Raw genomic sequence first — 15,983 nt, 5'->3', positions numbered from 1 at the left:
AGAGGAGAGGAGAGGAGAGGAGAGGAGAGGAGAGGAGAGGAGAGGAGAGGAGAGGAGAGGAGAGGAGAGGAGAGGAGAGGAGAGGAGAGGAGAGGAGAGGAGAGATTAATGTTGTGTTGTAAGACCAGATCCTGGCACTAACAACCAGCTCTGATATCTTCCCTGTCACCTATACACACACACAGTCCCCATCCTGGCCCTGAGAGATGTGGTAGCGGCTAGGAAGAGACAGGCAGAGAGCAGACGCTTCAAGGCCAACAGATTGTGTTCCTTTTTCTCTACCACCGCCCAGACCCTACCAGTCACTCTGGTGCTCTCTACCACCGGCCAGACCCTACCAGTCACTCTGGTGCGCTCTACCACCGGCCAGACCCTACCAGTCACTCTGGTGCTCTCTACCACCGGCAAGACCCTACCAGTCACTCTGGTGCTCTCTACCACCGGCCAGACCCTACCAGTCACTCTGGTGCTCTCTACCACCGGCCAGACCCTACCAGTCACTCTGGTGCGCTCTACCACCGGCCAGACCCTGCCAGTCACTCTGGTGCTCTCTACCACCGGCCAGACCCTACCAGTCACTCTGGTGCTCTCTACCACCGGCCAGACCCTACCAGTCACTCTGGTGCTCTCTGCCACCGGCCAGACCACCATCAACCCCTAGAGACTGAGAATGGTAGGGAAGGGGTGCTACTCAATGCATCTGTTAGACATCTGTGAAGTAACATAGTTTCAATCATACCCCCTCCCCCAGTCTACCACCATCCCCTACCATCACCACTACCATCACCACTCAGACACACATACTTTGCTATTCATTGAAGTGGCTATCCATGCATTTTTCACTGTCAGGTTGAAACTGAGAGGAGGGGAGAGCTCATGACAGGGGTTATATTGTATTTACTGCATATTGTGGCTGGTGGTGGTGAGAGACAGAGAGAGGAAAATAGCTCTGTAATGGATGATATGATGGTGTGCGTCCCAAATGGCACCCTTTTACCTATGCAGCACACTACCTGCACCACTCAGGGAATAGGGTGCCATTTGGGATGCAGCCATATTCTCTGTGGCTGCTGTAGATCACAGCAGGTCCTTGAAGGTACCTTCCAGAAGAACCCCATATACTGTATACTCTTAGGGGTTCTGACAAAACGCAGTATTACTTTGTATCTACATGTAAGTATGGCGAGGGGCATCGTGCCCTTTTATTGATGGCACAGTGCCTTGTAAAGAGAAAGACCCTACTGGAGCTGTATTGACTGTCAATGCAGCAGTTAGGTCAAGCTAGGTCAGTGGTATTCTAACTTTTTTTAGCTGTGATCCCATTTTTTCCGGCAGAATTTCTTCCGATCCCACCCTACCCCAAATCTAATGACACAACCTTAAACTCTGTACATTTTGATTTTTACATCAACAAATAACCTTCAATTCTTACATTTTCATCTCCTATCAAAATGAAAAGAAACCAATAAATACATTTACTCAATAAAATTGTTTAATTTTTATTTGTATACTGTCCCACACAATAATCTGTACTCTTAATTGTTATTTTATTTTATATCTGTCTCCTGAGTGGCGCAGTGGTCTAAGGCACTGCATCGCAGTGCTAACTGTGCCACTAGAGATCCTGGTTCGAATCCAGGCTCTGTCGCAGCCGGCCGCGACCGGGAGACTCATGGGCGGCGCACAATTCGTCCAGGGTAGGGGAGGGAATGGCCGGCAGGGATGTAGCTCAGTTGATAGAGCATGGCGTTTGCAACGCCAGGGTTGTGGGTTCGATTCCCACGGGGGGCCAGTATAAAAAAAGATGTATTCACTAACTGTAAGTCGCTCTGGATAAGAGCGTCTGCTAAATGATGTAAATATATTTTGGCGACCCTACGGCAATTCCCCTGACATGCCACTAGGAGCTAGCTTCTGGAATATGTTGCAGTGTTGTGACGTGGATTTGAATCCAGGGTCCAGTGGGGCAGGGATGATGCCGTTAAACCGCCAACACAGAACCAAGTTGACTTATCCCTGCAATATCTCTATTCTTATCTCCTTATCACTGTTGTTTATTGGAAGATGCCAACCAGTCTGATTACAGTTATTGTTACAGACTAGCCTGTCTGGTCCTTGCCTGACACCCTCTCTCTACAGTGGGCCTTGGATGGGTTTGTTATACCCTGGCAAGGCCTTGTGGATGTTGGCAGCTAGTCACAGGATAATATTATTTCAAAGTCGTGGAAACAGCCCCAGGGGACCTTGGCTTTAACCAGTCGTTAGTGGAAACAGAACAGTCAGAATGTATGGATTCAAATTAAAAAAGAAACTGTTGCTGGTGATGTGTAAAATTTGTTTGATGTCATATATGACATGTAAAACCAGTTGAATAAGGTATTTACTTGGAATTTAGTAAGTATGTGTTTCTGAATGATTATGTGAAGGACACATCGATCTGTGTAAAAGACATGGACAAGGCCAGAGGCAAATGAGCAATTCCATGTTTTGTGTAGTTAATGTGCGACATGATATTCTCTTCCGCTCACTACTTGGATTGTATTTGGATTGCTACTTGGGTAGGATAATCACAAGGTTTTCATGCCTATCCCGTTCCAGTAAATCCTCTTCTTGGAATAATGCTGTAGAAGTTGAGTTTAGGCCATCTATCAAAAGTGTATTTTGGATCCTGGGCCACATGTATTTCTAAGAGTAGAATGAAAGGTTGAGAGTAGTCTGGACAATGGACATCAACCTTTCCTTGTCTGATGTATCTGGGATGACCTGTCATGTCTGTGGCCTTCTCTCCCTTCTCCTCCACCACAAAGGGACAAAAACAGCACATAGAAAGTCCTGACTCCTCCACCACAAATGGTACAAAAGAGGACATAGAAATAGGTTTTAGGTTTTCCAGTGAGTGGAAGGTTGATCTATGACTAGAATATGTTTTCCAGTCAGTGTAAGGTTAATCTATGACCAGAGTAGGTTTTCCAGTCAGTGGAAGGTTAATCTATAACTAGAATAGGTTTTCCAGTCAGAGGAAGGTTGATCTATGACTAGAATAGGTTTTCCAGTCAGTGGAAGGTTAATATATGACTACAATAGGTTTTCCAGTCAGTGGAAGGTTGATCTATGACTAGAATAGGTTTTCCAGTCAGTGGAAGGTTGATCTATGACTAGAATAGGTTTTCCAGTCAGTGGAAGGTTGATCTATGACTAGAATAGGTTTTCCAGTCAATGGAAGGTTGATCTATGACTAGAATAGGTTTTCCAGTCAGTGGAGGTAGTAATCATTAGTCTCAACACAGTGTCTCTGTGGAGGTAGTAATCACTAGTCTCAACACAGTGTTTCTGTGGAGGTAGTAATCACTAGTCACAACACAGTGTCTCTGTGGAGGTTGTAATCACTAGTCACAACACAGTGTCTCTGTGGAGGTAGTAATCACTAGTCACAACACAGTGTCTCTGTGGAGGTAGTAATCACTAGTCTCAACACAGTGTCTCTGTGGAGGTAGTAATCACTAGTCACAACACAACACAGTGGGTAACTGTGGGAGTCAGGAGAGGAAAATAAAATGGAGCTGAGGAATGTGTGTCTTTACTCACCTGAGGTCCTGGGAAACCAATATCTCCTTTCTCTCCCTTTTCACCATTACCACCCTGAAAGAGAAACGGACACCAGAAAAACTACTTCCTCTGAATCATTCATTCCTTTGTCATTTTGTGATTTCATACAAAGCCAGTGGGTTGGTGGAATGGTTTGTAAATTATTGACTGTACATTATTCATATGCGGCACACAGTTTAACCAAAGGCAAAAATGTGTGTTCATATACAGGTTATATACTGTATCATATCTTATGTTCATATATACTCTGAGTGTATATATATGAACATAAGATATGATATATACTGTATCTTACCGGTGGTCCCTGGATGGAATGTCCACTAGACCCCTCAGGACCAGGGTTAGGGTTATAGGTCATATATCATATCTTACCGGTGGTCCCTGGATGGAATGTCCACTAGGCCCCTCAGGACCAGGGTTAGGGTTATAGGTCATATATAATATCTTACCGGTGGTCCCTGGATGGAATGTCCACTAGGCCCTTGAGGACCAGGGTTAGGGTTATAGGTCATATATGATATCTTACCGGTGGTCCCTGGATGGAATGTCCACTAGACCCCTCAGGACCAGGGTTAGGGTTATAGGTCATATATCATATCTTACCGGTGGTCCCTGGATGGAATGTCCACTAGGCCCCACAGGACCAGGGTTAGGGTTATAGGTCATATATCATATCTTACCGGTGGTCCCTGGATGGAATGTCCACTAGGCCCCTCAGGACCAGGGTTAGGGTTATAGGTCATATATCATATCTTACCGGTGGTCCCTGGATCGAATGTCCACTAGGTCCTTGAGGACCAGGGTTAGGGTTATAGGTCATATATCATATCTTACCGGTGGTCCCTAGATGGAATGTCCACTAGGCCCTTGAGGACCAGGGTTATAGGTCATATATCATATCTTACCGGTGGTCCCTGGATGGAATGTCCACTAGGCCCCACAGGACCAGGGTTAGGGTTATAGGTCATATATCACATCTTACCGGTGGTCCCTGGATGGAATGTCCACTAGACCCCTCAGGACCAGGGTTAGGGTTATAGGTCATATATCATATCTTACCGGTGGTCCCTGGATCGAATGTCCACTAGGTCCTTGAGGACCAGGGTTAGGGTTATAGGTCATATATCATATCTTACCGGTGGTCCCTGGATGGAATGTCCACTAGGCCCTTGAGGACCAGGGTTATAGGTCATATATCATATCTTACCGGTGGTCCCTGGATGGAATGTCCACTAGGCCCCACAGGACCAGGGTTAGGGTTATAGGTCATATATCACATCTTACCAGTGGTCCCTGGATGGAATGTCCACTAGACCCCTCAGGACCAGGGTTAGGGTTATAGGTCATATATCATATCTTACCGGTGGTCCCTGGATGGAATGTCCACTAGGCCCTTGAGGGCCAGGAGGGCCCTGTGGTCCTGGAGGACCTTTATCACCAACTAGTCCTTGAGGCCCCTGAAGAACAACAGACCATTTATTAAATCACACAATGTTAACCAATGACTCATGACTGTTTACTACTGATTCATAAACTATATATAAACAAATAAACTGATTAATAGTCTATAAACGACTTAAAAACCTTTAGAACACATTCATAAAGCACACCTTAATGTAAAGTGTTACAACAACAGAGTGATTAACCGCCCTGTTTATCGCATGACATAAAATGGAATTTAACTACAAGTTTGTTAGGTCTTCACTCTGGTGATAAATATGTCTTCAACATCCAAGTTAGGACATCAGGTTTATAGAGCTACTGCCTGTCAGCCTTCCTTCTGAAACACAATGCCATTGCCTTGGGTCCCTCGCGCCACACATAAATGTGATATTCATAAAAGTTAAGACAAAGTACAGCGGGTAGCCCACATGACTGTTCTCCGAGGATACTCTAGCATGGAGTTTCCATTGGGGACTGTGCTCTAGGAAATCGATTTAGGTTGTGTCCCAAATGGCACCATAGGGCTCTGGTCAAAAGTAGTGCACTATATAGGGAATAGGGTGCAAATCAGGGCGCATTTTAGCCATTACCCAACAGTACATTTGAAATGAGATTACAGCCGTCCTGTGTTGGGTTTGTTTGGCACCATAACGCAATCTGTTCCTAGCATGGCCTCGCCGTTCACATCTGTTGTAACTATGTTAGCGAGCTGCGAGCGTGAAACTGGGTTGTAGCAGAGGGACTGGAGGGGCCGAAGCATGCAGCTATAGAGGCTGATAAAGCAGTCATACAGACGGAGAGAGGGGACTGCCCCATGCCGAAAAAAAATACCAAACCTGGGTTCAAACACTATTTAAAATCTTTAAAATACTTTGAATGCCAGGTGGGCGGGGTTTGAATGCCAGGTGGGCGGGGTTAGCACTTTTATAATTAGTTCCATTGCAACAGGCCAGTTCAATCGAGCACAGCTGTAGTATTTGAAATTATTTCAAATAGTATTTGAACCCAGGTCTGAGTCAGACACAGAGAGAACTGGAATAACAAAGTTTCAGTGACTCCTAAAACTACAGTCCAAATAAGCTATAATATGATCCTGTTTAACTATAACCTATACAAGCCTCTCTTGGCTTCAACATGAAGACTGCTGGCATAAAGCAAGAATGACACGGCAAGGTTTACTTAGTATGTGAAAACAGTGACATCCTCCAAAAATAACAGTTTTTGCATGTTTATGTATTTCCACATCTCGGCCGTTGTTTCAGGCAATTTTTTTGGAAGACATTCCATCGTATTCTTTATGTTCCAAGTTCTGGGTGGCCCCTCACATACTGTAGCTAGAGTATGTGTTACTGTTGAAGCACTGAGCTGCTACAATGTCACGGCTTCCTCCGAAGCTGCCTTCTCTCCTGGTTCGGGAAGACTTCGGTGTTCGTCGTCACCGGCCTTCCAGCCACTGCCGCTCCTCATCTCATCATTCCATTTGTTTTGTCTTGTCTATTACACACACCTGGTTCATATCCCCTCATTAGTACATGTATAATTTTTCCCTCTGCCCCCCTTGTCCCTGTGGGTGATTGTTTAATGTGAGGAGAGAGGAGCTCCGTGTTTTTTGTATTGCCAGGGTATATTTTCCCTGTGTGCCTGTTTTGTTCCAGTGCGCCTGATTTGCGCACTGGACTGTTTGACGCTATCCTGCGTAACTCTATACTACGAAATAAACTCTGTATTCTGTGATTTACCCTACTGCGCCTGACTCCTTCAAATCACCTATCACATACAAAACATTAAGAACACCTTCCTAATATTGAGTATCCCCCCCCCCCATGTTGACTTCAATGCTTCCCACAGTTGTGTCAAATTGGCTGGATGTCTTTTGGGTGGAGGACCATTCTTGATACACACGGGAAACGGTTTAGCGTGAAAAAACCAGCAGCGGTGCAGTTCTTGACACAAACCGGTGCGCCTGGCACCTACTGCCATAACCCGTTCAAAGGCACTTAAATATTTTGTCTTTCCCATTTACCCTCTGAATGGCACACATACACAATCAATGTCTCAATTGTCTGAAGACTTAAAAATCCTTCTTTAACCTGTCTCCTCCCCTTCATCTACACTGATTGAAGTGGATTTAACAAGTGACATCAATAAGGGATCATAGCTTTCACATGGATTCACCTGGACAGTCTATGTCATGTTCTGTATGTAACCGGTGTGAAATGGCTAGCTAGTTAGCGGTGTGCGCTAGTAGCATTTCAATTGGTGACGTCACTCGCTCTGAGACCTTGAAGTAGTTGTTTCCCTTGCTCTGCAAGGGCCGCGGCTTTTGTGGAGCGACGGGTAACGGTGCTTCGAGGGTGACTGTTGTCGATGTGTGCAGAGGGTCCCTGGTTCAAGCCCAGGTAAGGGCGAGGAGAGGGACGGAAGCAACACTGTTACATGTACACTGAGCTGTATTGGGATGGAGTTCCTCCAGTATGTGTTACTGTGGAAACACTGAGCTGCATTGTGATGGAGTCCCCCCAGTATGTGTTACTGTGGAAACACTGAGCTGTATTGTGATGGAGTCCCCCCAGTATGTGTTACTGTGGAAACACTGAGCTGCATTGTGATGGAGTCCCTCCAGTATGTGTTACTGTTGAAACACTGAGCTGCATTGTGATGGAGTCCCTCCAGTATGTGTTACTGTGGAAACACTGAGCTGTATTGTGATGGAGTCCCCCCAGTATGTGTTACTGTGGAAACACTGAGCTGCATTGTGATGGAGTCCCCCAAGTATGTGTTACTGTGGAAACACTGAGCTGTATTGGGATGGAGTCCCTCCAGTATGTGTTACTGTGGAAACACTGAGCTGCATTGTGATGGAGTCCCCCCAGTATGTGTTACTGTGGAAACACTGAGCTGCATTGTGGTGGAGTCCTTCCAGTATGTGTTACTGTGGAAACACTGAGCTGCATTGTGATGGAGTCCCCCCAGTATGTGTTACTGTGGAAACACTGAGCTGCATTGTGATGGAGTCCCCCAAGTATGTGTTACTGTGGAAACACTGAGCTGTATTGGGATGGAGTCACTCCAGTATGTGTTACTGTGGAAACACTGAGCTGCATTGTGATGGAGTCCCCCCAGTATGTGTTACTGTGGAAACACTGAGCTGCATTGTGGTGGAGTCCCTCCAGTATGTGTTACTGTGGAAACACTGAGCTGCATTGTGATGGAGTCCCCCAGTATGTGTTACTGTGGAAACACTGAGCTGCATTGTGATGGAGTCCCCCCAGTATGTGTTACTGTGGAAACACTGAGCTGCATTGTGATGGAGTCCCCCCAGTATGTTTTACTGTGGAAACACTGAGCTGTATTGGGATGGAGTCACTCCAGTATGTGTTACTGTGGAAACACTGAGCTGCATTGTGATGGAGTCCCCCCAGTATGTGTTACTGTGGAAACACTGAGCTGCATTGTGGTGGAGTCCCTCCAGTATGTGTTACTGTGGAAACACTGAGCTGTATTGGGATGGAGTTCCTCCAGTATGTGTTACTGTGGAAACACTGAGCTGCATTGTGATGGAGTCCCCCCAGTATGTGTTACTGTGGAAACACTGAGCTGTATTGTGATGGAGTCCCCCCAGTATGTGTTACTGTGGAAACACTGAGCTGCATTGTGATGGAGTCCCTCCAGTATGTGTTACTGTTGAAACACTGAGCTGCATTGTGATGGAGTCCCCCAGTATGTGTTACTGTGGAAACACTGAGCTGTATTGTGATGGAGTCCCCCAGTATGTGTTACTGTGGAAACACTGAGCTGCATTGTGATGGAGTCCCTCCAGTATGTGTTACTGTGGAAACACTGAGCTGCATTGTGATGGAGTCCCCCCAGTATGTGTTACTGTGGAAACACTGAGCTGTATTGTGATGGAGTCCCCCCAGTATGTGTTACTGTGGAAACACTGAGCTGCATTGTGATGGAGTCCCTCCAGTATGTGTTACTGTGGAAACACTGAGCTGCATTGTGATGGAGTCCCCCCAGTATGTGTTACTGTGGAAACACTGAGCTGCATTGTGATGGAGTCCCCCAAGTATGTGTTACTGTGGAAACACTGAGCTGTATTGGGATGGAGTCCCTCCAGTATGTGTTACTGTGGAAACACTGAGCTGCATTGTGATGGAGTCCCCCCAGTATGTGTTACTGTGGAAACACTGAGCTGCATTGTGGTGGAGTCCCTCCAGTATGTGTTACTGTGGAAACACTGAGCTGCATTGTGATGGAGTCCCCCCAGTATGTGTTACTGTAGAAACACTGAGCTGCATTGTGATGGAGTCCCCCAAGTATGTGTTACTGTGGAAACACTGAGCTGTATTGGGATGGAGTCACTCCAGTATGTGTTACTGTGGAAACACTGAGCTGCATTGTGATGGAGTCCCCCAGTATGTGTTACTGTGGAAACACTGAGCTGCATTGTGGTGGAGTCCCTCCAGTATGTGTTACTGTGGAAACACTGAGCTGCATTGTGATGGAGTCCCCCAGTATGTGTTACTGTGGAAACACTGAGCTGCATTGTGATGGAGTCCCCCCAGTATGTGTTACTGTGGAAACACTGAGCTGCATTGTGATGGAGTCCCCCCAGTATGTTTTACTGTGGAAACACTGAGCTGTATTGGGATGGAGTCACTCCAGTATGTGTTACTGTGGAAACACTGAGCTGCATTGTGATGGAGTCCCCCCAGTATGTGTTACTGTGGAAACACTGAGCTGCATTGTGATGGAGTCCCCCAGTATGTGTTACTGTGGAAACACTGAGCTGCATTGTGATGGAGTTCCCCCAGTATGTGTTACTGTGGAAACACTGAGCTGCATTGTGATGGAGTCCCCCAGTATGTGTTACTGTGGAAACACTGAGCTGCATTGTGATGGAGTTCCCCCAGTATGTGTTACTGTGGAAACACTGAGCTGCATTGTGATGGAGTCCCCCCAGTATGTGTTACTGTGGAAACACTGAGCTGTATTGGGATGGAGTCACTCCAGTATGTGTTACTGTGGAAACTCTGAGCTGCATTGTGATGGAGTCCCCCCAGTATGTGTTACTGTGGAAACACTGAGCTGCATTGTGATGGAGTCCCTCCAGTATGTGTTACTCTGGAAACACTGAGCTGCATTGTGATGGAGTCCCCCAGTATGTGTTACTGTGGAAACACTGAGCTGCATTGTGATGGAGTTCCCCCAGTATGTGTTACTGTGGAAACACTGAGCTGCATTGTGATGAAGTCCCCCCAGTATGTGTTACTGTGGAAACACTACGCTGTATTGTGATGGAGTCCCTCCAGTCTGTGTCCCAAATGGCACCCTATTCCCAATGTAGTGCACTTCTTTTCACCAGAGCCCTGATCAAACGTAGTACACTATACAGAGAACAGGGTCCCATTTGGGACACACCCTGTGTAAGCACTGAGCAGCATAGTGTGATGGAGGGTGAATAGTATACTTTACCACATTGCCTGGCTCCCCTTGATTTCCTCTGGCCCCTCTTATACCAGCACCTCCCTGGAAGGAAGGAAGGAAGGAAGGAAGGAAGGAAGGAAGGAAGGAAGGAAGGAAGGAAGGAAGGAAGGAAGGACACCATAAACACCATGATAACCATACTGTACATCTGAATGGGAATCATGCTGTAAACCCTTCATCTGGAACCCTGATGAAGGCAGCTTGTAGTTGAAACGTTGGTTAAATGAATACATGTACTGCATCGGGGGACAGAGGTTGGGGCTACTGTCTTTTCCTTTTATAAAATACAGAACTGAGAACTGTGTTTACTGTGCTGTCCTATACAGATGGAGACACTGGCTACTGGGGTTGACCCAGGTCCCAGGCCTGTCCCTCCCCTCCCTGTCCCTCCCTGTCCCTCCCTACTCTGCTCTGACTGACTGACTGATGAAGGCATCTGGAGGTAATTGTCCCATCCGGCCTCAATGGCCTCCTTCCTCTTCCTGTGTTTGCCTTAATGGCACCCCTGTGGGGACGTGGAGGCAGGTACTAATCGTTCCTATGGCTGGAGGCTATGATAGCAGAGGCAGGACAAGTGCATTTGATTAACGTACTTCACACGCCCAGTCTGTTACAATAATATCAGTGATTGAAGACACACTGAAGAATAATAGAATTAAGGGCAGGAACAGTTTTACTATGGGTTCAACACGTTCAGCAAGGATTATTGTGTCTTAATAAAGCCCCACTTTATCTCCCGTACAGCTTTAATGTTATAACAAGGGTTTAGTAGTTCAACAGTGATCAGAGCCAACGACCACATAAACATAAAGAGGATGGCTATAGAGGAACCTCAGATTAAATCTTTCTCCATTGTGATTTTAAACTCTGCCTATAGGCTCCACCTGGAACATATGGATATGGAAACTGGAAATGTGCATGTGTAGACAGTAGAGAGAGGACTAATCTACTTTGATAAATCGATATCCATATAATGACTTTCTCAAACATGTCTGTTTGTTGATGCAGTGTTGGCCCCGTAGTGGCTCTGGAACCGGTTCTCTCTCTCTCTCTCTCCCTCCCTCCCTCCCTCCCTCCCTCCCTCCCTCCCTCCCTCCCTCCCTCCCTCCCTCCCTCTCCAGCAGAATGTATGAAGACTCTCACTCTGTTGGGGTCCTTCCCCTTACAATGTCCACCTGTGGCGGAGACACGTCCACAGTACTGTATGACATTGACCCTCCCCAGACCGGGAATGTTTCACCAAATGTACTTTTGGATTTCCTTCTGTCGGCCCCTGCAGTCTCTTTTCCTGCCTGCTTGACGGCACACTGGAGAAATTATGTCTCTGGGTGTTGTTTCTGTCTAGGATTGTTTTGTATCGTGTTTATTTAGTAGGGACCCCAGCAAGACTAGCTGCTGCATAAAACACTAACCAATAGAGAGGAGAGTTGAGGCTGTGTTAAAACGGCACCCTGTTCCCTAAGACAGTAAATAAAGACAGTAGTAGGACTTACGGGGGGTCCCGTGGGTCCAGGAGGTCCTTTACTGTCCTGAGAACAGCTACAGGCATGGGGCATGGCAGGACAGTCCTCCTCCAGCCTCTGTAGAACAACAGAAAACAACAGACAATAGAGGCAATTCAAAAACCCACACAATAACACACTCAATTCCATTTCCTATTTGTGATTCATAACAGGACAGAACACAACATTGTGAATTAAAGTAAACAAAACTATTGTCACACCGGGTGGCTAACTGGTTGAAATGGGAGATACTTTTGTATTATTTTTATTTTTTTTAGGGGGTAGATCAGCTTAATATTGCAGATAGATTGTAACTTCCATCAATGTAATTGTCTGCATCACTTCCAATCCCCCATGTTTTTATATATATATATATATATATATATATATATACATATATATATATATACATACATATACATTTATACATATATACAGTGGGGAAAAAAGGTATTTAGTCAGCCACCAATTGTGCAAGTTCTCCCACTTAAAAAGATGAGAGAGGCCTGTAATTACACAAAAATGTATGCACGCACGACTGTAAGTCGCTTTGGATAAAAGCGTCTGCTAAAATGGCATATTATTAATTTTCATCATAGGTACACTATGACAGACAAAATGAGAATTTTCTTTCCAGAAAATCACATTGTAGGATTTTTAATGAATTTATTTGCAAATTATGGTGGAAAATAAGTATTTGGTCAATAACAAAAGTTTCTCAATATTTTGTTATATACCCTTTGTTGGCAATGACACAGGTCAAACGTTTTCTGTAAGTCTTCACAAGGTTTTCACACACTGTTGCTGGTATTTTGGCCCATTCCTCCATGCAGATCTCCTCTAGAGCAGTGATGTTTTGGGGCTGTCGCTGGGCAACACAGACTTTCAACTCCCTCCAAAGATTTTCTATGGGGGTTGAGATCTGGAGACTGGCTAGGCCACTCCAGGACCTTGAAATGCTTATTACGAAGCCACTCCTTCGTTGCCCGGGCGGTGTGTTTGGGATCATTGTCATGCTGAAAGACCCAGCCACGTTTCATCTTCAATGCCCTTGCTGATGGAAGGAGGTTTTCACTCAAAATCTCACGATACATGGCCCCATTCATTCTTTCCTTTACACGGATCAGTCGTCCTGGTCCCTTTGCAGAAAAACAGCCCCAAAGCATGATGTTTCCACCCCCATGCTTCACAGTAGGTATGGTGTTCTTTGGATGCAACTCAGCATTCTTTGTCCTCCAAACACGACGAGTTGAGTTTTTACCAAAAAGTTCTATTTTGGTTTCATCTGACCATATGACATTCTCCCAATCCTCTTCTGGATCATCCAAATGCACTCTAGCAAACTTCAGACGGGCCTGGACATGTACTGGCTTAAGCAGGGGGACACGTCTACACTGCAGGATTTGAGTCCCTGGCGGCGTAGTGTGTTACTGATGGTAGGCTTTGTTACTTTGGTCCCAGCTCTCTGCAGGTCATTCACTAGGTCCCCCTGTGTGGTTCTGGGATTTTTGCTCACCGTTCTTGTGATCATTTTGACCCCACGGGGTGAGATCTTGCGTGAAGCCCCAGATCGAGGGAGATTATCAGTGGTCTTGTATGTCTTCCATTTCCTAATAATTGCTCCCACAGTTGATTTCTTCAAACCAAGCTGCTTACCTATTGCAGATTCAGTCTTCCAAGCCTGGTGCAGGTCTACAATTTTGTTTCTGGTGTCCTTTGACAGCTCTTTGGTCTTGGCCATAGTGGAGTTTGGAGTGTGACTGTTTGAGGTTGTGGACAGGTGTCTTTTATACTGATAACAAGTTCAAACAGGTGCCATTAATACAGGTAACGAGTGGAGGACAGAGGAGCCTCTTAAAGAAGAAGTTACAGGTCTGTGAGAGCCAGAAATCTTGCTTGTTTGTAGGTGACCAAATACTTATTTTCCACCATAATTTGCAAATAAATTCATAAAAAATCCTACAATGTGATTTTCTGTAAAAAAAAATCTCAATTTGTCTGTCATAGTTGACGTGTACCTATGATGAAAATTACAGGCCTCTCTCATCTTTTTAAGTGGGAGAACTTGCAAAATTGGTGTCTTGCAAAACACTTATGTCATGCAATAAAATGCAAATTAATTACTTAAAAATCATACAATTTTATTTTCTGGATGTTTGTTTTAGATTCCGTCTCTCACAGTTGAAGTGTACCTATGATAAAAATTACAGACCTCTACATGCTTTGTAAGTAGGAAAACCTGCAAAATCGGCAGTGTATCAAATACTTGTTCTCCCCACTGTACATACATACATACATACATACATACATACATACATACATACATACATACATACATATCCTTTAAAAAATATATATTCCCCTTTATTACTTTCCAACCCCACCACCCTTTCCCTAATTGGAGTAAACTAGTGAACAACAATGCTTAGGCCTCTACTTCCAGCTTATACTTACTATATACATTTTATGGACACAGTCAATTTTACAATAATTATATTTTGTTTGTTTTTTTCTCCTGAACTTCTTCTACTCTCAACCTCTCCGATCATTTTCATGATGTCCATCCGGTTTGAAATGGGAGATACTTATGTAAATGCTTAGCTTGGTGAGAATTTGAGATATGTAAATGTTCAAGAAAGAAACAGTTTGTATGTCTCCTGGTGAGACTAAATGCCTGGGTTGGTAGATAAGCTTTTCAATTTGTCCATTTCCAGGTTCCTCTATCAGTTAGCTCCTTCTGTCCTGTGCCCCAGTGTTAAGTGTGTGGCTGGAGTGCAGCAAGGCCTCAGGTTGCTATCTCCCCTGTTCCATCAGTCTGTCACCAGGAGAAAAATAACCTCTCTCCTCTCCTCTTCTCTCCTGGCCTCGCAGCAGCACCATTCATCACAGCTATCTCCTGGGCCCGGCTAGCTAGAAACACAGTTATCATTCAAATAATTGTCCTATCCTTTTCCAATGATAAAACGTGCTTTGAAAGAGCCAGGGAGGCCGGTAGTAGGTAATAAATACAGGCTAGTGGTCTGTGAGGAGTGAGGTGGACAGGACTGTATCTGAGAGGATGGGGTATTGGGAGTGTTTTGTAGCGGTGTTACTAACAGAGTAATACAAATCTTAGAATCAACTATTAAAGACTACCAGAACCCACTGGATTCTCCAATTACATTGAAAGAACTACAGGACAAAATACAAACCCTCCAATCTAAAAAGGCATGTAGGGTTGATGGTATCCTAAATGAAATGACAAAATATACAGACCACAAATTCCAATTGGCTATACTTAAACTCTTTAACATCATCCTCAGCTCTGGCATATTCCCCAATATTTGGAACCAAGGACTGATCATCCCAATCCACAAAAGTGGAGGCAAATTTGACCCCAATAACTACCGTGGGATATGCGTCAACAGCAACCTTGGGAAAATCCCTTGCATTATCATTAACAGCAGACTCGTACATTTCCTCAGCGAAAACAATGTACTGAGCAAATGTCCCTCTTCAACATATATATCAACGAATTGGTGAGGGCACTAGAACAGTCTGCAGCACCCAGCCTCACCCTACTAGAATCTGAAGTCAAATGTTTACTGTTTGCTGATGATCTGGTGCTTCTGTCCCCAACCAAGGAGGGCCTACAGCAGCACCTAGATCTTCTGCACAGATTCTGTCAGACCTGTGTCCTGACAGTAAATCTCAGTAAGATAAAAATAATGGTGTTCCAAAAAAGGTCCAGTTGCCAGGACCACAAATAAAAATTCCATCTAGACACCGTTGCCCTAGAGCACACAATAAACTATACAAACCTTGGCCTAAACATCAGCGCCACAGGTAACTTCCACAAAGCTGTGAACGATCTGAGACAAGGCAAGAAGGACCTTCTATGCCATCAAAAGGAACATAAAATTCGACATACCAATTAGGATCTGGCAAAAAATACTTGAATCA

At 45.0% G+C, this 15,983-nt stretch overlaps 1 protein-coding gene across 1 annotated transcript in view; it reads right to left on the bottom strand.

The window, feature by feature from the left end:
* LOC121586073 (collagen alpha-1(XIV) chain-like) overlaps positions 1-15,983 on the bottom strand; it is a 235,092-nt gene that overhangs the window by 30,878 nt on the left and 188,231 nt on the right. Inside the window, exons 36-39 of the mRNA XM_041902529.2 lie at positions 12,033-12,119; positions 10,528-10,581; positions 4,968-5,063; positions 3,586-3,639 (exon numbers count right to left, since the gene is read on the bottom strand). Of these exons, the coding sequence (XP_041758463.2) occupies positions 3,586-3,639; positions 4,968-5,063; positions 10,528-10,581; positions 12,033-12,119 (291 nt within the window). The remainder of the gene's footprint in view (positions 1-3,585; positions 3,640-4,967; positions 5,064-10,527; positions 10,582-12,032; positions 12,120-15,983) is intronic.

This window comes from Coregonus clupeaformis, chromosome 17, assembly GCF_020615455.1.
Source record: "Coregonus clupeaformis isolate EN_2021a chromosome 17, ASM2061545v1, whole genome shotgun sequence".
Lineage (NCBI taxonomy): Eukaryota > Metazoa > Chordata > Actinopteri > Salmoniformes > Salmonidae > Coregonus > Coregonus clupeaformis.
Note: the sequence above shows the minus strand (reverse complement) of the source record. Positions and strands in the feature narration are given on the sequence as shown.